Source organism: Aquila chrysaetos, chromosome 20 (genome assembly GCF_900496995.4).
Source record: "Aquila chrysaetos chrysaetos chromosome 20, bAquChr1.4, whole genome shotgun sequence".
In the NCBI taxonomy this organism is placed as follows: domain Eukaryota; kingdom Metazoa; phylum Chordata; class Aves; order Accipitriformes; family Accipitridae; genus Aquila; species Aquila chrysaetos.
Genome location: NC_044023.1, coordinates 24,832,407 through 24,849,892, shown reverse-complemented (window position 1 = coordinate 24,849,892; position 17,486 = coordinate 24,832,407). Strand labels below are relative to the sequence as shown.

At 46.5% G+C, this 17,486-nt stretch overlaps 1 protein-coding gene across 9 annotated transcripts in view; it reads left to right on the top strand.

Annotated features, from left to right (window-relative positions):
• Window positions 1-17,121, top strand: part of TMCC1 (transmembrane and coiled-coil domain family 1) — a 188,384-nt gene extending 171,263 nt beyond the window's left edge. For 8 of the 9 annotated variants that reach the window (XM_041118724.1, XM_041118723.1, XM_030043784.1 and 5 more), the window contains 3 exons: window positions 2,170-3,104; window positions 10,022-10,157; window positions 12,850-17,121. In XM_041118724.1, coding sequence (XP_040974658.1) covers window positions 2,170-3,104; window positions 10,022-10,157; window positions 12,850-13,164 — 1,386 coding nt within the window. In that variant the 3' untranslated portion in view covers window positions 13,165-17,121. Of the gene's footprint in view, window positions 1-1,175; window positions 1,269-2,169; window positions 3,105-10,021; window positions 10,158-12,849 lie in introns of those variants that run through there. The other variant, XM_030043780.2, reaches the window with a different exon arrangement.
• Window positions 17,122-17,486: the final 365 nt, after the last annotated feature.

Here is a 17,486-nt window from a genome sequence, read left to right as displayed (position 1 = left end):
GAAATCAGATCAGTGACGGTCCTAGGAAAATCTTAATGAAATTACAAATTCCAGGAAGAGGTATCTTACCAAACGTGTACTACTTTGAAATAGGCGCATCCCTAGATCTCAGAGACAGCAAACGTGATAGCAAACAGGGACCTCGGGGTAAAGCTGCTGGGAAGGAGCCTCGCTGACCCTGCTCGGCGCTCGCCGGTGTTGCGGCCGCACTCCCTGTCTACTGCAGGGTGTTAATCTTGTTGCATTAAGTGTAGAATGTCGAAGCTGGAGAGAGGGATACAGTTAACTCTAACAGCGTGTTTTGTTTTGTAAAGTATGTATTCACAAGACATACAGAAATGTGTTCTGCGTTTGGGGAGTACGTGGTGAGTTAGCTGGTAGTTGTCGATGTAATTTGGGCCGCTGCCCGGTGTTTAAACCGAGCTGCGGGGTCCGGGGAGAAGCAGCAACGCGCCCACTAAAGCTGGTTTGCCCCGAGCGTGGGGCGCCGATCGCGGATCACGGCCCGTTGACCGGAGGGCAGCTGGTGGCCCCTGCCGAGGCCGGCTTTCCGTCTGACAGGGAGGGCGGCGGCGGCGGCACCGGGCGGCACGGCCGGGCCCTGCCCTTCGCCACGCTGCGGGCCCTCGTCCGTGGCGGGGGTGGCGTGATGGGGAGGCCCAGCGGTTTGTAACGATCGAGGCTGGAGAGTGCGCGGGGGAGCGGGGGACGAGCCCCCGCCCGGCCCGGCCCGGCCCGGCCCGGCCCTCCCGGGGCGGGGAGGCGCTGCCCGCCCTTGCCGCACGCCTCGCCGCCGGCGTTTGGCGGCAGCCGGGCTCCGTGTCCCCGGGGGCCCCGCTCGGAAGCCCTTCTCAGCGCTGGGGCGCTCCCGGGCGCCTGCTGCCGCCGCCGGTTACTCTCCGCCGCGCCCCGCCCCGCCGCGCCGCGCCCCGCCCCGCCGTCGGCGTTTGCCCGGCCGAGCCGAGCCGGGCCGGGCGGAGGCCGTTCCGGGCCGCGGTTGCCGGCCGCAGGGCGGGACGGGGACACACGGGACGGGGCGGGCTGCCGCCGGGTGGGGAAAGCGCCGCTCTCCCGGAACGGGGCGCCCGTCGTGGGGCCGGGGCCGCTCTGCCCCGAGGCGGCCCCGCCGCGGGGCGGGCGCTGCGCCTTTAAGGGGCGGGGCCGGGCCCAGGTAGGGCGCGGCGCGGCGGCGGCGGCGCAGCCATGCGGGCGGCCGGCCGGCGGGAGCCATGCACTGGGAGCGGGCGCTGCTGCTCCGCCGGGCCAAGGTACCGCGGGGCGGGGCGCGGCGGGGCGGGGGGGGCCGCGGGCTCTCCTCGGCCGGAGGACCCGCCGCGGCAGCGGCCCCGGGGCCGAGAGGGCTGACCCCGGGCGTTAAAAGCGCACCTGGCCGGAGGAAGGAGAGTGTCGGGGTGCGGCTGAACCGCCCGGTCCTTCCTTCCAGCCGGGGGAGAGACATCGGCGTTCGCTGCGGTTACCTGGCGTGGTTCGTTTGCGCTGAAGTAGCGTTTCACTTTCCTTTTTTTTTTTTTTTTTTCGGCTAAAAATGGGGTTTGTCCTCTGAAACTTGCTGTCTCTTTTCCTTCCGCCTGGAGGCACCTGCCTGGGGGTTCATCACTCGCAGCAGGCGCTGCGGGCCTGGCTGCGTGAGGCAGGGTGCGAGTTCAGAGGGCTTGCTCCTTATTCCAGCACTGGCCTTAGATCTCTTGTTTTCTGGTGAGCTTTGTTACGGCTCGCTGTCATGCAGACAGGTGAAGCGCTGGGAGTAACCTGGGTTTGCTCTGTGCTTGATCTGTGTGGCTTTTGCTCTTTCACGGTTACGTTCTCCATCTCTTTACTCGCCAGCTGATAGAGCTACTGGCCTTATACCAGAGAGCTCAGCCTGCCAAACTTGGGTGCCCTGTCTTGCTTTGTGCTTGAGTTTTTGGTTGTTTGAGCCATTAAGTCCGCTTAAGTATGAGGGGTTTTGCTTTTTTTCTCAGCTTTTACTAGACCTCTGTAAAGCACATGAAGCTCAACTGATTGATACCATACCCTGGCCAGCTGAAAAAAAAGGTGCATTTTTGCAGAATTACATCCAATTGTCAAGTTGGTTGGCACAAAGAAGGAAAGGTTTTCTATTAGTGTAGGTGGTGATTAGCGCTTATATTTCTCTCTCTCCTTGCCTAGATCGAGCGATTGGAAGTCAGCAGCTTAGCGCAGACCTCCAGTGCCGTGGCCTCGAGCACTGATGGCAGCATCAATGCAGACTCTGTTGATGGGACCCCAGATCCTCAGCGTACAAAAGTGGCTATCACACACCTGCAACAGAAGATACTGAAGCTGACCGAGCAGATCAAAATTGAACAAACAGCCCGTGATGATAATGTGGCAGAGTACCTGAAACTGGCCAACAATGCAGACAAGCAACAGAGTGCCCGCATTAAGCAAGTGTTTGAGAAGAAGAATCAAAAGTCAGCCCAGACCATCTTGCAGCTGCAGAAGAAACTAGAACATTACCATCGAAAGCTGCGAGAGATTGAACAGAATGGGATCCCTCGGCAGCCAAAGGATGTCTTCAGGGATATGCATCAGGGTTTGAAAGATGTTGGAGCAAAAGTCACTGGCTTCAGTGAGGGAGTAGTAGACAGTGTAAAAGGTGGGCTTTCCAGTTTCTCCCAAGCCACACATTCAGCAGCCGGAGCTGTGGTTTCCAAACCCCGGGAGATTGCGTCCCTCATAAGGAACAAGTTTGGGAGTGCAGACAACATTGCTAATCTGAAAGACTCCTTAGAGGAAGGCCAGGAAGATGGGACAGGAGGCAAGGCTCTAGGTGTTATTCAGAACTTTCAGTCAAGCCCAAAATATGGCAGTGAAGAGGACTGCTCCAGTGCCACGTCGGGCTCAGTGGGAGCCAACAGCACAACAGGGGGCCCTGTGGGAGCTTCTAGCTCCAAAACAAACACTCTGGATATGCAGAGCTCAGGGTTTGATGCAATACTGCATGAGATTCAAGAAATTCGAGAGACACAGGCAAGACTGGAAGAATCATTTGAGGACCTTAAGGTTCGCTATCAGAGGGATTACTCATTAATAATGCAGACTCTGCAGGAGGAGCGGTACAGGTATGTACTTTTGTACTTTGTTTCAGAATTAAATACTGTGAGTTGCAGAGTACCAAAGTCCTGGATAGTGCTACTCAGCAGGCTGTTCCCAGCAGCCTGATTCAGAGGGGAACATATGCGGTCTTCTCAGGATTTCGCCTTCCCAGCTTTGTCTTTTGTAAATATTGTTATCTTGCTGCTCATCTCCCTTTCTGTACAAGAAAGAAATACCGAGGAAAGAGGTTATTTCATAGCGTTTTCAAGATAAAAAGTCAAGCCAAAGAGGTTTAGAAAGGTGTCCCAAAAGACCAGGAGTACATTGGTGCAGTTACTGTTATCCAGACAGTGCTTTGCCCTGCAAAGGTTTGGGTCAAGGCAAGAGACAGGGAACTATGTGCGGACAGTATCCTGACCCTGCCTCCTCCAACATTCAGATCCATATCTACCAGAGAAAGAAATATCCAGCTTTCTTAAGGCTCTCCAAAAAGACATGATCTTGCCCATGTGCCAAAACTAGGATATCCCCTTCCCTTCTCCACTCAGGCCCACAGTAGCAGGGTTCAATGAAATGAGGTTAAATTAAATGTCAGGTATTGGCAGTGCTCTCGTCATGGAGGTCACGTGGCTCTGGAATTGGGTAACCCATGTTTCCATCAGCCTTCCCCTCACTGGAAGGAATGGAAAGGCAGAGGAGTTGCTGCAGTACCGCCAATCCCTGATCAGGTCACAGAGGAGAGGTGACAGTGGCTTCAGGGAGGCAGCCTGACAGTGTGGTGTGGCAGCCAGCTTCTCCCTCTACCCCGAGGCTACCCCCACCTCCCCTCCAAGAGAGCAATGCAAGGAGAGGTGCTGAGGGAATCCGTGCTGGGTGGGAGAGAGTTCTCAGCAGGCTACCCTCTGCTGTCCAGCAGAACGTCTTGTGTCCTCCCCGTCACACGCTGGGAACAAGGGCTCATCCCCAGGCTCTTGAGGGAAGAGTTACCAGCTGCCCTTCTGCAGCCGTTCAGGACACTTCAGTCTAAATCAACGGGGTTCTTAAACTGCGCTTTTTAAGCTTTAAATAACAAATGCAAGGGGTCCAGGTCTTAATTCTGATGGAGGACAGCAAGCTTTTGTAATGAGGTTGCTTATGGCCTTCGTCACTTCAGCCAGGCTGTGAAGCACAACCTGTGAGGCTCAGCAGAGCTGCTGGGTGTGGGGACAGGCTTTCTGAAGTACCACTTGCTGTGTTGGTTTGCGCAGTACAACACGGAGTTGCCCTACAGCTCTTTAGACATGCTGGTGCCAGATCATTGGAAAAACATTTGAAAAGGCTTAGCTTGCTAGGATCTTGTAGAGACAGCAAGCTTTCTGCGTGCTTTGCAAAGCTTGGATAGACAAAGCCGGACCAACACCACTTTCTAATCCCGCTTTGCGACAATCAGCGGTTTGACTGAAACTGGCACCCAGCACAGCAACTTTGGTTCCTAGTGCCTCATTGTCATAAAGTCACATAACGAAGCAATGTGGAGTTTGATCTTCTGCTCCCCAGTAGAGAGGGATCCTGTTGTCTGTTGCTGAGTAGGTGGTTGTTTCACGCGCACAGCAGCATCCATTCATGGTGGAACGCTATATGCAAGCACAGTACAGCTGAAGGAGCGGCCTGAAAGTACAATAGAAGACCTTGGGGAGTGATGTATCTTGTCAGCTAAACTGGCTAGTTATTCCCTGAAACCATTTAGCAAGGTTCATGTAGGTCCTCATACTAGTGCAATAAGAAGTCGTATCTGTGATGTGCTGTTAACCTTTACTGAGTGCTCCCCTGAGGTGAGCCCAGAGCCTTGCCACTAACCAAGGCAGCCTGGAGTGAAAAGCTTCCGGGAGAATCTGTATTTGGCTTATAAATGCTTAAAAAGATAGTAATTTAGACATGCCATTTGGAATGTCGATGCAAATTAATTAAAGGTGTGACCTTTAGAGAGGACCAGTTAAACCACGCTTGGTGCCATTGTCTCTGCAGGCTTTCAGAGGTGAGCAGGTAACTGCACGATCTGCAAGGAGCTCATGGGTTAATCACAGTGAGAATAATAGATTATTGTACAAATCTAGATTATTGTTTGATAGCTTCTGTATTTTAGAACATCATGAAGATAAAAGCCAACATCACCCTGAGAAGTGGAAGGTTACGTGATGTGTCCGAGGGCAGGGAGGATGCCGCTGCCTTGGCGGGGAGGGCTGGCACCTGTTCCTCCAACTAGGAACCTCTCTCATTTCTCCGCTCTCTTCAGAAAAAATGGGAAGATGGGAATGGAGGTTGTGGTTTGAAGCTGGGAGTCTGGGAATTCAAATTAATGATAACTGGCTTTAAAAGCTATAAATACCTCATAACTCTGCTCTATTTCTGAGAAGCTTTCAGAAACAAGCACTGAGTTCAGTTAGAGCTTAAAAAAAAAGAAGTATTTCGAGAAGCCTTTGCTAGTAGGACAGCACTGAGTGTTTGTATTGTACCTGGAAGCTGGAACAAAGCACGGGCCATGACATTTTCTCACCCGGTCTTTGGTCCGTTTCCTCTTTCTTAGATGTTCTACTTTTTTGCAGGTTCTGATCTTTTTTCCTTGCGTGTTTGTGCAGTTTGTGTTTATCAGCCATGGCTTGCCTCGCAGGTTTTCCACGACCTCCTCAGTCTCCTCCCTGCTTCCAGATCTTGCCTATCAATCCGTGTGGCTGCCGGTTTGCTAAGTGGCTCTGGGGCAGGGACTCGCTGGTGCAGTCGCTCCAGTTCTCCTGCCCGGGTGCTGCAGGGTGCCCAGGCTGGCCCGGCGGCACCTCAAGGCTGGGTGAGCTGTGCTGCCCTGCCCGCCCGCTGGCAGCACGTGCCGGCCCCGGAGCACCGCGCCGCTCCGCCGGGGCTGAGTCATGGAGGAAGGAAGATTCTGGCGGCGCCTTGGCCGTCATTGTGTTTCTTCTGCACCGGGAGCGGACGCTGAAATAGCCTGTTGCTTATCTCATCGGTTGGAAGGTGGTGGTTGTTTACTGATACGAGCAGGGACTTTCTGTGCTATTGAGACTGAAATAAAGTTCCTGCTGAGTATTTTCATCTTGCTTGTCCCTTTAGGAACCTGTTTGTATGCGGTGAAGTCATGAGCTCACATATTTGGAGTGTGGCCAGTCCGAGGGTTTGGGTTTCTTCCCAAGCCCAGCATCCTTGGAAAGGGCATTTAGGTCTCCCACGCTCCTGTCAGGAGAAATCCGTCAGCCAAAATGCTAGGCGCTGGTGCTTTCGTTTGTCTGATTTTTTTGCTGTAGTCTAATTGTTGGAATTCAGTCTGTTCTCATGATTTATTTTAAAATAGATCAAAGTTGCTAAACATTTGAGGTCTAGAAGGGTTGAAGAGGCCTTTCTGGAGTGTGGCCGGGCAGCAAAGGCAGCGTGTTGGGTCAGGCGGGCGCTCACCCAGCCATGAAAGCACTGAAACGTCCCTGCCAGGGGAGGTTCGGAGCTGGAAGCACAGCGTGGTGCGGACACCAAGAGCAGCTCGTGCTCCCTCGGGAGCAAGCTCTGTCCCTTGTGTATTGTCTAGATAGAAGACTTGGAGTATATTGCAGATAGATACTGCTTTTAGCTATTACTCTGCTATTGAAAGCAGTGTGTTCAGTAGTGTAAAAAATTTATTTGGATGACAAGTAAGGATCAGATGAAATTTTGTATGACATGGCTATAAAAAAAGGTCCATCTCAAGAGATGCTTGAAGAGAGGTATTAAACTCCGCTCACAGTGTACAGTGAAGATCTTTTAGCATAAGTTTGGTCAGTTCTTTACTCACCAGAACACATGCTGAGTGCAGATAAAATGTCTTTTTCATCACGTCTCTCCTTTACATACACTGTATTAGCCATGTATTTTGCAGCTATTACTTTAAAATGCCTTAAAGCTCTTTAAAACAAACAAACAAACAAGAGATGGTCATAATTGTGTTTCTAAGCCTTTTTCAAATCAGTTCTCTGATTCCCAAGCAGTAAGCCTCAGAAAACGTGTGGAAATCTAACATGGCTTTTTTAAATGAAGTGTTCCCATATCCCATACATCGGCCGAGCACCCCAGTAGTTTACTGGGTGTCTTCCATAGGAGCATCTCTGATTATCTCTGAGATACTTGTGACAGTAGGCACTAGCCTGTTACACAGAAAAGTTTCTGTGCTGGAGCTTGTTAATTTAGAGGCTAGTAACTCTAAGGAGAAATTTTACATTTTCGCTAGTGAAAAAATAATTCTTGGACTCCAGTGAGGAATTTTTCCTTACCTGAAATAAAGGTGGGATTTGATCATTCAGGGCACTGCTATATTCGTAGACACATTTAGAGTCTGTTGCGTAGACACTGGCGCTCATGTTAGAGAGGAAAGGGTGAGTATAACCTTAACCCTCTTGACAGGTGTCCTATCCCTTTTATTTTTGTAATACCTCTGCGTTAAATGTGAACTGTACTTCAGCCGGAAAACCCTGGCTTCAGGCCCTGTAAGTCACATGAACCCCTCTTAGCTTTTCAATTTTGAACACCAGTAGAAAACAGTAGGAAAAAAAAAAATCATTTCCTAAACTGTAGATAATGGGGCAAGGACTGAAAAGGAGATGGAGGAAGTATAATTTCAAAAATAAGTCTGGGTAAGTTGTGGGCGTGGTTTTTTGTTTGTTTGTTCTAAATAACCCAATTCCAGCAGTTGTCTAACACACCACATGTGCAGATGGGTCTTGGGGGCAAACTGCAAAAGCTCTGGGGTCGAGCAGGGAAATGAAATGTGGTTCAGGAACAAGCCGGTAGTCCTGCATTCAGGGCAGGGAGGACTGGAGCCAACCCGTTTGCTAATGTTATGCTTAAACTCTTAACTGTACAGATTTGCAGGGTTTCCTTATGTTTCCTGTAGATTGAGGTAGTTTTGAAGTTATTAAAATACAATTGTTTCTTCTTAGAGAACAGGATTTAAGCTGCCTGGTAACAGCGGTTTTATGAAGGGCATTTATGTGGGAGGAGGTTAAAAGACATAATCATGATGTTTTCAGAAATGCTTAAGTCCCTTTTTGTGTAATAAACCCACTGGAGAATTTTGTAATATATTAACAAACTGAATAGATTTCAAGTAATTGATGCTGCCTTTGGGACTTGGAGTGGGTTTAGTTGTGATTTCTTGGTTGTTGGCAAGTTGGCTTTTTTTAAGTTGGGTGGGAGCAAATGGCAATATTAATTATCTGGGCTCCTTCTTCATTAGCCAGTCTTCACATGGTATTCCCTTGTTTGCAGCTTGTTGTTCTTGGGAAACCAGTTTTCTTGTGTGTGCTGTCTTGGTTGCACAGCTATTGTGGGACCTTTCTGGGCTGAGCTGTGTCAGCTGGTGGTTGTCTTAGTCTCGCTACTGGTTGACCACATGTGTGTCATTGCTGGAAATTGTCATGCTATGTCTGACCCCTCCTTAGTTTAAAGCAATATTGCTTTGGGAATGTAAATGAAAATTCTGTTCAGGCTTCTCAATTAAAAACAAAACCCCAAGACTATTTTTGAAGGCTAGCTTTTGCCTACAGATTCTGAATATTTAGCTTGTGAAGCACCAAAAAAATCTGGGGAAAAAAAAAAACCAGAAGCAGGATTTTTGTCTTAGTTTCAGAACTTGTGATTTAAATTCTTCGTTCTAGATAAGTACTGTTTTTTTGTTTTCTGCGTATGTGTGTATGAATTAAATTCAGATGGAGTCAGAGAGGAACTGAAGTTGAAGAATTAGCTCTGTGTTGAATTCCTTAGAAATTTCTCAGTTATCAGTATCAAGGGTCAGATGATAAAAGCTGTATGGTAAGCTTTTTCCGTGCTGTTACGGTGAGTAGACAGTCAGTGGAAATCAGAGTGGAAAAACCCCAACAGCCACAATAGCTGCACCCACACCTTAGTTACCATCAGAGTTGTTGCTCGTAATGAACCAAGAATGAGAAACTAGTGGGAAGCGTGGTAGAAGAGGATGGTGTGGATGGTGCCCAACTTGCTGCTCCCGACCCTTGGGCTGTGGCCTAGCTCTCTTTTGCTTACCTTTGGGAAGTAACAGAAATTTACCTTTGGAAGTAATAGAAATACTTGCCTGATTTTAAAAGGGTATTGAAGCATGAGTTGCTTGTAAATTTGGACTTGAAATTCCCAAAACAAAGTGCTACATACAAATGCAAAGTATCCTTAATGTATTTTGGAAGTGCGAAAGTAACATTATGGAGCTGTCATTGAAGTCAATCTAAAACTCCCTCAATGAGAAACAAAACAGTATCTCTCAGAATTGTTGTAAGTCAGGTTTTTTGGGCAGCCCTCTTCCTAAGGACTGGTCCTAGTCCATTCACAAGTAGCAAACTGAAAAATAAGCCTGCATGTTAATGATTCGTATGCCCTCATTGTAAATAATATGATGGTCTCTGCTGGTTAAGTTGCATCATTCATGGGAGATAAATTAAAAATAAAGATATCCATGTGACCTCACATGTAGCGATCAGACAGGTCCATCATGTTCTCTGAGGCATCAGTCACATTTCATTTCTGTGTCATTTTTATGCCCGTTACTGTTCCAAGTGTAGATAAAAATGCTTAAGAGCTTATGGTATTAGAAGGGAACTGTTTGGTTTACATGGAAGTTTGGGGAACAACATACTCTATTCTAATTCTGTCCTTGATTTCTTGCATCACTTGACAGTTGTCATTTAACTATTCTATGTGTTTTTCCCCCAGGATAGAAACAGGATTAACATTACTTTACCTGGTAGCAAGGATTTCCTTAATGCCCAGTGAGAGGGCCTTACATTGTAATGCGTGCTTTTGTAATGATGGAGGTAGCCACACTGGTTTTCAGTAAAAGCTCTGTGATGTTCATTGCTCAATTATTCCTGGTGTAATTTTGCTGTCCTCATTAAAGCTACTGTACCATGTATATAATTTCTAGATGTGAAAGACTCGAAGAGCAGCTAAATGACCTGACTGAGCTCCACCAGAATGAGATCCTCAATTTAAAACAGGAGCTGGCCAGCATGGAGGAGAAAATTGCCTATCAGTCTTATGAGCGAGCCCGGGACATTCAGGTGGGTGACAGAAACGAGGAGACTCAAGTCCTGTCTTCCACCTGCTCTTTCTGTAACTCATTTGCCTTTGAAGTACTTCCGTGATTCAATATTTGGTTTTAATCCTTGTAGTTTTATTGCTAAACTGCATATCAATGAGTTCTGAAAGGGCCTTAATTCCATCTTTGACACTTGGGTATCTCTCCAGGTAACTTCTTTTGTAAAGAAGGGCTGTGCAGCAGGCAGGTTCATCCGCAGAGGGAGCCTGCCACTTCGTCTGGAGCAGAGTTTTTAAATCAGCTGTAGCAAAGTGGAGGCCTGCGTCCACTTTTGTGCAGAGTTTTGTAAGGTATTAGAAACTAATGGGCCATGACCTGAACACTTTTTTACAGTAGTGTTCCCAGTAGCCAGACCCTAGGGTGTGCTTCTGTGGCACTAATTTTAGAGCAATGGTCACATGTGTCTAAGGAAAAACGGCTTTGTGTATCCACTGTATTGAGTCAGGAAACAATTCTTTCTCTTGATTTTGCCCAAATAAGGAGGTATTTTTAAGAGACTTTTCTTTCAGTATGTAAAAGAGCAAAGCTATGGAAACAGAGATTATGAAGTTGGAGGGCCTTCCACAGAGCAGAAGACCTGGGAAATTATCTGAGCAGCCACGAAACCATGTAAAGAAAGGCCTATTCAAAAACAGGTCTATCGTCCATTTTTAGTACTTGTGCTAGTTTTAGCAGGCCTCTCGGTTCTGATGGCTGACGTGAGATATTTACAGTGTGAGCAGAGAATGGTAGGTCAAAGTTCTTCCTCTTTTCTCCCCCCGAGGTGCTTCAGCCAGGTGATTTCCTCTGGAGATGGAGCAGGCTGTGCTTTTGGCACACTTGTAGATCCAGCTGCAAGTCCCGTTGAGTCAGTGTTCTTCCAGGTTGCTTGCTGTTAGAGGAGGCTGAGCAGTTTTGCCCCATACTTTCAGGGACCATAGATGAAGAGAAGCCCTCATGTTTCATTGACCTCCGCAGGCATGATGTAATGATAGAGAAATCTAACAGGTGACAATGATCTTTAAGTTAAGGTTAAGATAAATCGGTGTCTGTGGACAGTGGTGCCATGGCCCCTGACAGAGTAAATGGGAGGCTCTCCCTTGGGGAAATGTTACAATATTCAGGTTTTGTTCTCCTCTCTACTTTAACACAGCAGGAAGAAGTAAGGTTGAAAACTTAAATTGAAGTGGGGATTTCTCAATAGCTTTTTTTAATCTTCATTTTATGATTCAGCACTTTTAGTGTAAACTTGCAAATTGGGACAGACTATTCCTCAGCATTGCTGGGGAAAAGGTAAGTGTTGAGTTTTCTTACATGAAAAACTAGCTACGCTCATGGGCTGATGTTGCAGAGGAACAGAGTCCTGGCTCCTTTTTCAGTGATCAGTCTGACAGAGACTGCTGTTTGCTGCAGGCTTCTAGATGTTACCTGAAGTTGGCCTTTATGTCTGAGAAAAGCAACTCTGAGGGAGGATTAATGGAAAAGTTGTAACTTTGTATCTGCAAGAGCAGAAACCTCTCATTGCATTAATTGCCTTAAAACCTCTCTTCCTTCTCCCTAGCCCACCCACTGCATGTCCCCAGTGTTGTACTGCAGGTTGGGTTGATCCACTTGAGGTTCAGCATGGTGAAGAGGTCTGAAAACAACCACCCCAGGTCAACAGTGCTTTAGAGATGTTGTCTTACACAGGATTGTCTTCTCTTTCCACAAACTTTTGCCTCTTCCTAAAGGCAGTTTCGTAAATCTCATGCTTCTTGCCCTTCTCCTAGACATCTCCTTTCTCCAGCCCTTGCAGTGTCACCTGGAGCTATGCCAGTGCCACAGCTTGCTGCAGCCTGGAGGAGATCTTCCTCCTGTGATGCCAGCTGTGCAGTCCCAGCCTTGGTGCTCCTCAAACCTTTCCCTGAGCTCATTCAGCTCACTAAGCAAGCAGAACGCTGCTGAGGCTTTTTGGTCAGTTATTTTTGTTGACTTAGTTTTATGCCAGATTGACTAGAGAGTTGAATGGGCTCACAGAGGGGTTGGATAAGCACAAGCCACTGCAAGGAAGGTGATGGAAGTGGGAGGCTGTGGGAATGTGCGTCCCAGAAGAGGAAGAGGAGGAAGAGTGCTGGCTAGACACAGCACCTTTGTCCCATCAGTGGTCTCTTGAAACCAAAGCTGAAGTGAGCAGCTCACTGGGTAGTCCCCCCGCTTTCTGGACAAAGGCTGTCTGATAGCTGAGGGCTGTCAGCATCCTCCTCCCTCCGGGTCCGATGGCAAGGCAGGAAGGATGGTAAGGTCTCAGGTGACCATTGCACCACGTGCAGGGACAGGCAGCCGACAGTGCAAAGTGGCAGCTGAAGTGTGTGTTTTAACAAAGCCTGACTAATACCCAGCCTGTCATCTCTGTCAAGCCTCTCTGGCGTAAATGAGCTGACGTGGTGTGTTACAGACTACAGTACCTAGTTAACGAGGGGCTTCTCACCCTCAATCACATGAAGTGGCACAGCTTCCTCTACTCCCGCTGCAGGATATGAGATCAGTGTAGTGACTCATGTCCTGCGGGAGGTGTGTAAGGCATGAGGAGGGTGGCTCTGGTCTGGCCTGGTTGGTAAGGTACAAGCCGTGGGCTGTCCACCACTGGGGAGGACTTGTGGGGTGCTGGCAACCCAGCGGTGTGTTCTTGCCAACAGGAGGCACTGGAAGCATGCCAGACCCGCATCTCCAAGATGGAGCTGCAGCAGCAGCAGCAGCAAGTGGTGCAGCTGGAGGGGCTGGAGAATGCCACGGCCAGGAACCTGCTGGGGAAGTTCATCAACATCCTCCTGGCCGTCATGGCTGTCCTCCTCGTCTTCGTCTCCACTGTGGCCAACTGCGTCGTGCCCCTCATGAAGACTCGCAATAGGACGTTCAGCACTTTATTTATAGTGGTTCTCATTGCCTTTTTGTGGAAGCACTGGGACGCCATCACCGGCTACTTGGAACGGTTCTTGTCTCCCCCCAGATGATGGCGGCAGGAATTGGCTGCGTCGCCCTCCTCCCGGTGCTCTCAGTGAGCAAGCGTGGCAAAGATTAGTCAGCAACTACTCTGCTGAAGTTTTAAAGTGTCCGAGTGAATTTGTTTACATTTAGAATAACGTTTTTTCTCTGCGAGATGCATTGCAATAGTATTTTTTAGATTTTATTCAAGAACTCTTTTTGGCAAGAATCCTGGATAATTTTTATGTAGCATGGTTCTCTTTGGATGCAAATCTTAAGATTCTTTAAAGTGTACAAAAGAAATAAATAAAATGCAGAAATTTGGAGCATACCAATGGGCAATTTAAATTGTGGCTTGAACTACTGTACTAAACCTGTCAAGAAGAAGAGAACGTGGTTAGCTTAAGATGAGCAAAGCTAAATCTAGTGCACAGCCTTGAATGATGGTACCACAGCAAACCTGTAACACTAAACTTTTACTGTGAAGTCTGCTCACATTCCATGTCCAAATGTATGCGTTCAGAGTGGTTTCTTTCCTTAACAAGAGAAAAACAACAACGTGTAGATCTCTTTCCCAGCTCAGCGTCTGGGTTCGCCATTTGTGCTAACCCGACTTACAATAACTTTCTATAAGGCTGGCTAACTTTGCTAAGCATATGAAGTGGAAGCCTCATGCCATACACAGTAACTGCACGGTCGTGCTACAGTATTTTGAAGTAGTCCTTGAAATACTTATCTTTAAGCAGAAGCCCTTGGTCGCACTTTTAAGGTTTTTTTTATATATGTATATTCACAGATTTAAAAAAAATCCGAACAGCATACTTGAAGAGTGTAATACTCAAACTCTCAGTGCTTCCTTATTGTTTCTAATAGGATTTTTTATTATAATTATTATTATTATTATTATTGGGGGTTTTTTTGGAAGGGGTTGGGAGGGTCATTACTTTTTTTTTTTTCCTTTTAAATAAAGAAGTGATGTTTTTAAATGAAGAAATGCGTGAATAATTGTGAGCCGTCTTGTCCTGAAACAGTTTTGAGGAGGGCAGAGAGTAGTTTCTAGTGCCAGCCTGTCTGGAATGCAGCACTGTTCATATGCCATTTATCTGTCCTCCTGAGCATGCAGATGCAGCATCATGAAAAACATCTATCTTCTCCACACATTTTTGTCACGCAGGGCTTTTTTTTCTTTCTCCAGATGTGAAGGAGAATATGTTTATATTTCTCATTTGCACGTCATCTCTCATTCCTGGCCTCAGGATAAGAATAAGGAATTTCTCTTTGTATCTTCCTAGGGGAAAGACAGGTTCTTTTAAGGAAAGAAATACTGAATCAACAGTCCACTTAAAAGAATGGTTGTCTCAGAAGTATCTCTGATTTAATTTTTAAATAAACCCCTAAAAAGTTAAACCAAAGTTTTCCTCCTGTCAGGCTCTGGTAAGATCATTTGTGTGTCTGTGTCAAGATCTTCTTTGTACACTGTATCTGCGTGGTGTGCCATAGAGAGCATCCTCTTCTTCAGCCGTGGGGGCAAGTACTTGGTGTAAACACCTTTTTGAAGCTTGAAAGGAAATGTCAGCTTCAAGTGTAATTCCCAAGTCCTAGCAACATGCTATTGCTGGTGACCTGTTGGGACTGGCAGGCAGGCTTCATGTCCAAGGAATCTGCGTTCACTCTATGCTGGTTTTTTTAAGTGGTGTCCCTTTCACCATAACAAAGCCAAGATTCAACCTTTGTCTCCATGAAATCCAAAAAGACTCCAGGATTCTCTTTCAAAACCATTTATGGTGTTTGGTTAGATCTTACTGTTTTCCTTCCTTCCAGGCTTAAGTTCCCTCTAGGAACCAAATGTTCCCCAAGTGACCTATACCAGTTGAAATCATACGTACGCATATATTGAACATGTACATCATATATAGATGTATACACAGAAGCCTAGGACTTTATGCTATGATGCAAATTCTGCGTTCTGAGAAATTCCCTCAAACTAGGTTAGCAGTCTTGAGGGTCTTCTGATTGCCAGCAGAGGCAAGCCCTCTGCTGTCCAGCTACCCTTCTTCCTTCAAAGATTCTGTTTTTTCCATAGTCACAGGAAACTCAGGTACCCCCCCCTCCCCAGGGATTCCCAGCACACCTCTCCCTGTCACCATGTGCACTCATCTGCTCCTGTCCTACTTAAAAACACAAATGGCCAATTGCAACTGACTCAAGCCAAAAATAATGATGCTTTCTACAGAGTTGCAGACAGAGCAAAGACTGCATAAACATTCCCTCCCTAGACCATGCTTCTAGCTCCAGTGAAACTTAATTCTGTTTACCACCCTTCTCTGGCTGATTCAAATTGCATGGATAACTATTGTCTTCCCATTACGCAGTTTTTGTCAGAAATAAAGGTGTGAATAACAGTAAGAACTGATTTGGCACATAATTGAAAAGCTTTGTTGCCTTTATTTCTGAAACCTGGCCTTTGCACCTGTTTTTCTCCGTTGTGATCACACTAGAATTGCTCATGGTAAGTTTTTATGTAGTCAAAGCAGGAAGGAGTTGAAAGGCAATGGATCTGGACACTTGGTGCCACTTGTCCATAGTATTTGAAGGAAGTGTTTGTCCCTCTTCTTCCTTATATCCTAATTTCATTTAGTGTCTCAACTCTGTGTTGTCTTCAGTAAATACCATTTGCTAATTTGCCAGAAAGCACAGGCTTAATAGAAACTTATCACCTCAAAACTGTTTGGTGAAGGCCATGTACATATGGTTCTGGACAATGTCTGTTTGTCTGTCTCTTTCTCTCTCGACAGTTTCTTCCATTCCAGAAAGTTGTCTGCAGTAATGCCATATATGATGCTGCATCCACTTTTCATATCCTAACACAACTGCCATGTGTTTTGCCTTTTGCATTAGCAGAACGCTTTGGGGTTTTCCTCCCTCTTCAATTTGAAGGTCTGTGATGATTTCTGATAGCTTAACAATGATTATATTGTTGGAAATGTGATTCTAGCTTTAAAGCTCCTTTTCCTTGTTAAGTGGTTGTGTTTGCTTTCTTGAAGCGTTTCTGGATGACACGTAGAAGACAGTTTCTGCCACGGATGTGAGTGTGCGTGTGAGTACCTTTTATTAGCCTTCCTTATGGATGTAAACTTTTTAGTGACCATCTCTGAGTTGCAGAATGTTTCCCAAAACATTTCATATTCAGAGTTGAAATGATTCTGAAATTGCTTAGATATGTTTAGCACATATCAACTTGGCATATAAAAAGGGAAGAATATAATGGACTGTGTTAGTTCAAAAAGCAGCAGCTCTTCATTGAAATTCTGTGGTTCAAATGAAGTTCATCTCTTTCCCCCATTTGCTTTCTCAATGTAAAGAAGAAAGAAAATACTGATGCAAAAAACCTTACCATCTTAAATTTTGTAAAGTTCTCTTTTCTCTCAGCCTCATTAGTTTAGTTTAGTGATACTCAGCATGCTCACAGCAATTATTTCATTGGTTTATTCCAATCCCATGAGTCTTAGGGTCTGATCAGATTAAATGTTGACTTCTGTACATGTTGCACTGGGACAGAAAAGCACTGTCTTTCAGCTTTGAAAATATGCATTTTTTTAATTAAAAAAGCAGCATTATAACAAAAGAAGCCAAGCTACAAAAGGGTTCAAGATTGGGTAGTTTTGCCAGTTTTTAAGTGAATTCTGAATGTGGCTAAAGAGTTAAAAACCCTGTGTGTCTGTGTTGTGTATGCCAGGTGGTATTGTAGTAGGCAATTGACTTAGCTGTAAGTGTGTTTTAAAAGTGTAAAAAAATAAACAGAAAAACTCACTTGCACGGGTTGAAAAGTACAGAAATGACACTTGTGAACGTAACACTGTAGTTTATAGATCTTAAGCTGCTAATTGTTGAGAGAGATTTACATTTGTCTTGTCTGATTGTCACAGATTTATCTGTGACGCTTTTACTGTATATAAAAAACTTTAAATAAAGACCTCAGCTATTAACACTGGCCTAATTTGGATGTTTCCAAAGGGATGGGGTGGGGTGGGGCGCAGGGCAGGGGGGGTGGTCAGGAAGAAAAGGAGGGGTGTGTTAAAACTGTGCTGAGCCCTAATAGCTTAAAGTTTGAGCAAGTTCTCCATAGATCCGATCATCAAACTTCATCCTATAATCAGCTGTATGCCACCTGGGCATGGCAAGAATAAATTGGCTGCATTGTTTGGTCTCTGCGGGCAGAGAAGGAGCAGCAGCACCACCACTGTATTCTTCCTCATCTGTTCCCTTCCAGCCCAGCTGGAGTCTGGGACAGCCCCTCTGCAGGGTCCCTGCCATTCCTGCAGATGCCTGACCTGTTTGTGTGGCTTGCACA